At 31.7% G+C, this 7,965-nt stretch overlaps 2 protein-coding genes across 2 annotated transcripts; one reads left to right on the top strand and one right to left on the bottom strand.

Annotated features, from left to right (window-relative positions):
• LOC137832044 (peroxidase A2-like) lies at positions 1–3,357 on the top strand. Its single transcript, XM_068640017.1, has 4 exons — positions 1–293; positions 597–788; positions 2,437–2,602; positions 2,787–3,357. The coding sequence occupies exons 1-4, from the start codon at positions 75–77 to the stop codon at positions 3,263–3,265; spliced, it is 1,056 nt and encodes a 351-aa protein (XP_068496118.1). The 5' UTR covers positions 1–74; the 3' UTR covers positions 3,266–3,357.
• A 334-nt stretch (positions 3,358–3,691) lies between these two features.
• On the bottom strand, positions 3,692–7,586 carry LOC137832043 (peroxidase A2-like). Its single transcript, XM_068640016.1, has 4 exons — positions 7,302–7,586; positions 6,669–6,860; positions 4,440–4,605; positions 3,692–4,338 (listed from the first exon to the last, which is right to left on the bottom strand). Exons 1-4 carry the CDS (start codon positions 7,518–7,520, stop codon positions 3,857–3,859), a joined length of 1,059 nt encoding a protein of 352 aa, XP_068496117.1. The 5' UTR covers positions 7,521–7,586; the 3' UTR covers positions 3,692–3,856.
• Positions 7,587–7,965: the final 379 nt, after the last annotated feature.

Genomic DNA, 7,965 nt, shown 5'->3' with positions numbered 1-7,965 from the left:
TTTCATATCTTGTATAAATAAAGGATCGATGTGAGATCTGAGAACATATTAAGTTGGGATCAAGAACAGCCAAAATGGGTTCCATGCGTGTAGTAGTAGTGGCAGTGTTGTGTGCATTTGCATTGCATGCAGGGTTTTCAGTCACTAATGCTCAGCTTAGTCCTACGTTCTACAGAGAAACATGTCCAAATCTATTCAATATTGTGTTTCAAGTCATCTTTCAAGCTTCCTTAACCGATCCCCGAATAGGGGCTAGCCTCGTCAGGCTTCATTTTCATGATTGCTTTGTTCAAGTATGTACTTCTTTTTTCCAAAACACTTGTCATTGTTTTTTGCTCTTTTTACTAAGCACTGTGCTTATTAAAACAACCATGGTATGTGCACAGTTGCATTCATTCATTACCTAATGTTGTAATTAGGTACTTAAAGAAAAAAGGTGGCTTAATTCAGCTTAATACAGTTTTCTTGAACAAGGAACAAACAAACCTGGACAACATTTACTGTTTTTATATCATTAGAATAGGATATAGATACTATGGTAAAAAGGAGAAATCTCATTAACAACAACTAAAGCTATATTGTTATATTGTTGACAGGGTTGTGATGCATCAGTTTTACTGAACAACACTGCTATTATAGAAAGCGAACAAGATGCAATTCCAAATAACAATTCAATAAGGGGTTTGGATGTGGTCAATAATATCAAGACAGCGGTGGAAAATAGTTGTCCGGGGACAGTTTCTTGTGCTGATATTCTTACTATTGCAGCTGAAATAGGTTCTATTCTGGTAAGTTCAAATTCTCAATCATTTAACGTAGTGTGATGTCCTAATTAAGGTGAATTAGAAAAAAAAGGAAATATACAGTTTATGTTAGATTTAAAAAATGGCATGGATTAAAAATTATATACATGGTATTGGGATTCAAATATAAAATTTGTAACAAAAAAATTTTGGCTGATTAAAAAAAATTATAATTAAAATTCAAACGCAATTCTTTGAATAAGGGTCACACCGGATATCATTGAAAGATCTCAATCCTCAATAAGTATTAATGGATGGGAATCAGTCATAGTTTTTAATTTTAATACTCTTAGACTCGAAAATTTTGATTGATTATAATAACCTTTTTTTTATCAGCAATAACTGATTATAAATAACTTTTCCGGGCTTTTTGAACAAAAAAGCAAGATAGAGAAGATTGGCAAGAGTTGTAGGTTATTCTTTATGATAATTAACTGGCGTAATTAAGATTAAACCTAAGGGCATAGTTTTTAATACCATAATTTTAGTGTGTGTGTGAGTCACCATTAATCACATGAATAAATGGACTCAATCCGTGTTGAACTTACTTGCCTCCAAGATATGCGAAAGAGGAAAAAAAACTTAAGCAATGTTTAATTGTAATAATATATTATACACCCTTGAGTGTGAAACAGCTAGCCAACTCTCAAGTAATAAGTAATAATATGAGAAATGATGGTTTCACAATTTTGAAAAAGAAGTATATAATTTTTTATGTAATAAATTTAAAAATAAATATATATAATAAATAATAAATTTATAATTAAATGATATAAAAATATTAAAATTATAATATGGTTATATAAAAAATTGAATTGTCAATATATTATTATTTTAATAACATCTCAAAATTCGGGTATTTAGGTATTTATTAATAGGGTGGTGACATCCGTAAAACACATACATTTAACAACCCTATTAATTATTACTTTAATATATTAATTTTATTTTGGTTTTCTTTTTGAATGTCAAAAGAAACTTTTCCTTATTTATAGACAATTCGTTATCATCGTGTTCAACTCTTGCACGGCAAAAATGATTTTGAAATACCTCGCATCATCAACATAGAAAGTCAAATTGAAGTATATAGGATGAATTAATGTGTTGCATGTGACCTGGCTTTTCGTGCAAAATGCTTATTATTACGTATATGTTTTCTTCTTTGCGAAAAAAGTCATTGAAAAGAAAATAGAACATAATTTGACTTTTGTTTGTACTGAAATATCTTTGATGATGTTTTAAATAATTAATCACTATCTCTATAAAAAGAAAAAAGTTTTATTGACACTCTTCAAAAAATAACATTCACTTTACAAACTATTTTAATAATATAATAATATATATTAGAATTTAAAATTAAAAAATAAAAAAAAATATGATTACAAAATTATTATTTAAGAATGTCAATGTGTGTGTTTTTATTTAATGGGTATCAGTGTATCATCACCCTATAAAAAATATCTGTGCCATATTTAAAAAATATAAAATATCAAAGTATACAACTATATATATGGTACATTGTTGTTTTGTTCGAGACAATAAATTAAAATTTCAGTTAGTTAAACATCCACCATTAACTTTTGGTTGAGTTTTATAAAATATGTACTAAAGTGTTTTAATTTATCTATTTCAGGGAGGAGGTCCAGGATGGTTAGTTCCATTAGGAAGAAAAGATAGTTTAACTGCAAACAGAACCCTTGCAAATCAAAACCTTCCTCCTCCTTTCTTCAACCTCACTCAACTTAAAGCATCATTTGCTGTTCAAGGTCTCAACACCACTGATTTAGTTGCACTCTCAGGTATGCATAATCAAATTCACATTACTAATACCTAGCATCAACTTCATGATCTCAAATTGTATTTAAGGTATAGAGTTTCTTAATTTTTGTTTAATTTGTTGAAAAGTGAATAAGTTAACATGGTATCAAACACTACATGTACTATTTCTAATTTTCAAACCATTATATATATGCATATACACAGGTGCTCATACGTTTGGAAGAGCTCACTGCAGTACATTCAATAACCGATTATACAACTTCAACAACACTGGAAACCCTGATCCAACTCTGAATACAGTTTACTTAGCAACACTGCGTCAGATATGCCCCCAGAATGCAACTGGGAACAACCTCACCAATTTGGACCTCACCACTCCTGATCAATTTGATAACAAATATTACTCCAATCTTCAGCAACTCAATGGCTTACTTCAGAGCGACCAAGAACTATTCTCTACTCCTGCTGCTGATACCATTCCCATTGTCAATAGCTTCAGCAGTAACCAAAACACTTTCTTTGACAACTTTAGGGCGTCAATGATAAAAATGGGAAATATTGGAGTGCTGACGGGGGCTGAAGGAGAAATTCGGTTACAGTGTAATTTTGTGAATGGAGACTCCTTTGGACTAGCTAGTATGACGTCCAAAAATTCTAAACAAAACATGGTTTCTCAATCTTAATAAGTTAACGGGAAATGTGAGCTGTAAAAGCAAATTAAAGGTTGTAAACCTCTTTACTACAATATTGAAATAAAACAAAGTATGCATGAAAACGTGATCTTTTGCTATGCAACTCTTGCCATATTATGTGTTTAAAATTGTCATTACATTATCAGGACAAGGACTGTATGCATCTACATGAATCAGTCACACTGCTACAAGTACAAGATACCCGTAGATTTGTATTACAAAACATTTTGTGTAGCAGACAGGGTATCCCAATGCGTATATATATCAGATCTTACCAGACTTGTGCCTGTTTGTCTGATACATATTCCTGTCCTAATTGTATGCACAATTAATTTCCATATGGTTTTACTTCTGTAGCATTTGAAGAAAGAAATGTATAGACTTTATATTATTCAAGTAAGAGAGGAGAGAGAGAAAGGTGGAAATGATAATGAGATTCATCGAAGTAAATACATAGCAAACTGAGAGGTACATGGCAAAATCACTTTGCCATCCACACTAATTGGACAATTTCAACACAGCACCAAGGTTTAGAACCTTTTATTTTCCCTTTACTACACATATTAACTTACACGTATTAACTTACTTAGATTGAGCAAGCAGGTTCTCATTAGGATCTTTGGAGGCCACACCAGCTAATATTGCGGACAAATCCTCGTTCACAAAATTACATTGCGTGCGAATTTCTCCATCAGTTCCTGTCAGCACTCCAATATTTCCCATTTTTATCATTGACACTATGAAGTTGTCAAAGAAAACGCTTTGGTCACTGCTGAAACTGTTGACAAGGTCAACGGTAACAGCACCAGGAGTGGAGAAGAGTTCTTGGTCGCTCTGAAGCAAGCCGTTGAGTTGCTGAAGATTGGAGTAGTAGGCGTTATCAAACTGATCAGGTGTGGTGAGGTCCAAACCAGTGATGTTATCCACAGTTGCATCCTCAGGGCATATCTCACGCAATACGGCTAAGTAAGTTGGGTTTAGAGTTGGATCAGGCTCACTGTTGTTGAAGTTGTATAATCGGTTTAAGAATGTACTGCACCGAGCTCTTCCAAACGTATGAGCACCTACACATGTATTATCCATGGTTTAATAATGGAAAAATTATCTAAACTAAAATATTTATCTATTTGTTGTTGCTAACAAATACGAATTTGATTATGTGTACCTGAGAGAGTAACTAAATCAGTGGTGTTGAGACCTTGAGCTGCAAAGGAAGCCGTGAGTTGATCTATTGTGAAGAAGGGTGCTGGAAGATTTGTATTTGCAAGAGCTTGACTTGCGTTTAAGCTATCTCTTCTTCCTAATGGAACTTCCCACGATGGACCACCTCCCTGTAAATAGATTCAAATATTATAAACCAAAATCGGAACATTTGCATGTTCCAACCTTTTTTAAAAATATATACACTGCAATGTTTCATATTTTCCTCTCTCAATACACTCTTTCAAGTCCCTCAAATACAACTAACTTAATGTTTTTGAGACTAATCCTCTGTGTAAAATCTGTGTCCTCCTCCTACATCAAACAATTTAAGCACTGCACTTTCAGATTAAAACTTTACGGATTAGCACAGAGAGCCCTAACTGTATCCTCTCCTTTGCAAAAAAAATGACTTATTAAAACTTATAGTTTCTAATTCAGGTAATGATAGCCCCAATAATATTGTTGTTGTGGTATGCAATCATAACGATAAGTAATTGCAGTGTGAAATTTAACATAAATTACTATAAGATATCTATAATAACGTAGGGCAATTTAGAAAGAAGGTAACTATCTTATAATTAAAACACAGAAAATAATTTTGGGGATACCATATATAACCTATGGTATCTAACGTTATTTTTATTCAATATATTGCACCAAATTGTATGTATGGGTTTTCATTAATTATTTAAATATCACCTTTCACTCTTACGAAACTATGCTATTATTTTCCTTGAGTTCATTACTATTTTCCAAGAATTAGGGTATGGAATAAGCATTGTACATGTCCTACATTACATACATCAAAAGTTGACTATAATAATTAATACTGCAATAGTATATATATTGAGATTATCAAAATAATTTCTGCCGACCTACTAGAGTTGAATTTTTGAGATATTAGTTATAAAGATACCTAACTTCATCGCTCTGAACATGAAAGAATTAGCCAATTTCACACTCAGGGGTTCGAAAATAAAAAAATTGCTTAAGATTTTTCTTTTTCTTTTGAAGTATATATTTTGTGCAGCTGTTATTTGGGAGTATTAAAACATATATCCCTAGCATCCAGCTGACTACAAGTAGATTAAGGCTCATTGTTCAAGTTTTTTTCATTAAATAATTGCTTTTAAGAAATAGATCGCTGAACCCTTGAAAACAGTTTAAAAATTTAGGAAAAACAATAGAAAAATGCAAAGAGAGAGAATATATAGGAAGAACAAGTTATATAATCTTGTAGGCTTCTGGACAGCTTTTACATAATTGTAGGCTTCTAGATAATTAATTTTGTCATGCGTTTGTTACAACTTTTAAAATAATAAAAATTTAACGAATCATAAATTTGATTACTGAAATAAAATCAATTACTTCTTTAAAAAATTAATGTCAACAAACTTTAATTAGACTTTTTATTTTTTTAAATCTCTAAAACATAAATCAGTAAATTACTTTACTTCAGAATATATTTAAAATCTGAAATAAATTGGTTGTAAACCTTATCAAGACAATATGTTATAGTTCAGGTCTAAATATAAAAGAATGAAAATTTTACTGATTACTAATCATTTTCATACATATATAATTTTTTTATCAGCAAAAATTAAATAAAATTAAAAAAATTATTTTAGAAATATTTCAACCCTTATATACCTACACATAACATATGATCAGCCAAGTTGAATAGCAACTACAACAAATATACCATACTTTTCCTACAAAATAGTGGTGGATAACAAACATGAGAAAATAATATTATCTTTAAAATGAGGAATTAAATAATAAGTGTGTTTTACTTCTTGGTTAAATGTAAACCTAAAGAGTTTTACTTCTTTTCTATTTTATTTTTAATAAAATAACACCGAATCACAGTGAGAGTATTTTCAATTAAATTATGAATGTTTATTGATAATAGAGATCGACCAACTAGTACATCACTAGCTCCAATTTAAAAAGTGTTATGTTCGAATTTTAAAATAGTTATTTTTCAACTATTTCATTGTTTTCGATGTTTCGATTGCAACTTACAGATTTTAAATTTGAACCCTAATACAAAAAAATTGAATCCATCCCACATTTTTTACTGGAGAATCTAATCTAAAAGGAACTTTGATTTGTGTTTTTGGTCTAATTCACCATTAGGGCACTATATACTAGTCACCAAAAGCTAAAAAGGTTGGAAAGTAGAACTTACCAGAACAGAACCTACTTCAGCTGCAATAGCTAAAATATCAGCACAAGAAACTGTCTGTGGACAGCTATTTTCGACTTCTGTCTTGATGTTATTCACCACATCTAAGCCCCTGAGTGAGTTGGCATTTGGAAGTGCATCTTGCTCACTTAGTATGGTGTCAGTGCTGTTCAGCAAAACTGATCCATCGCAACCCTGTCACAAGAATAACAACTTCATTCTTCTTGATTTATCACTCTACTTCTAAATTCTTATATATATACTCCAATTAATATTTTAGTTACTGAAATTAGTTAATCATAGCAAGCATATATATATACTATCGAGGCACCGTCCATTACTTAGACAGCTAAAAGGTCAACGTTTGTTTGTTAGGTTTTAGGATTAGCAAAAAATATGGAGTCCATTACTAAATAAGGTTTGTAAGGATCGAAATAAGGTTTGAGAAGAACAGATTCTTTTTTATCTCTGCTAAAAAACTCTCGCATTCATCTATATCTAACAATCCATTCAAGAAAAGTTTCTCCTAAATTTTTTTCCCATTACTTTACTGATTCAAACCAAACAAACGTAAGGTTGTGAAAAAACAAATCTAGCTAGTAATTACATATGTTTGCATGTAGAGAATATACGTACTTGAACAAAGCAATCATGAAAATGAAGCCTGACGAGGCTGGCACCGATTCGGGGATCGGTGAGGGAAGCATTTGAGACGACACTAAACACAATATCGCTTAGCGTTGGACATGTTTCGTTGTAGAACGTGGGACTGAGCTGAGCATTAGTGACTAAAAAGCTTGCATGCATAGCAAATGCACAGAACACTGCCACTGCTACTGCACTCATGGAACCCATGTTGAGTGTTCTGCAGTTAATACTGAGTTTGCTTGTGCTCAGATCTCATCCCAAGCCTCTGTTTATGGAGATCGTTGGGTGGATTTCTTGTATTAACTATTTCTCAGAAAGGGAACATAAAATTAATATGACGTACGTATTATACTGTATGATGATATCATGCTTGCTCACGACGACTACCTCTTGCATCGTGTAGGGCAAGAAAGAAAGACCAGAAATCATTATCTTCTTGAAATGTTTTTTCTAGTTAAATGTGGCTGGAGCACAAAAGCAACAAATTTAAGAAAATGTTAATGTTTCACACAAATATGTTCTTGCGATAAGACCAAAAAACTCATGTAATAAGTTCAGCACATCTTGAATCCAAATTCAATCTTCAATTAATATGGCTGGAGCACGTCCAACAAAATTAAGAAAATGTACACTGTTTCTGAAACTAAACAAA

Source organism: Phaseolus vulgaris, chromosome 6 (genome assembly GCF_000499845.2).
Source record: "Phaseolus vulgaris cultivar G19833 chromosome 6, P. vulgaris v2.0, whole genome shotgun sequence".
In the NCBI taxonomy this organism is placed as follows: Eukaryota; Viridiplantae; Streptophyta; class Magnoliopsida; order Fabales; family Fabaceae; genus Phaseolus; species Phaseolus vulgaris.
The sequence above is the reverse complement of the archived record's forward strand: the minus strand, read 5'-3'. Positions and strand labels throughout refer to the sequence as shown.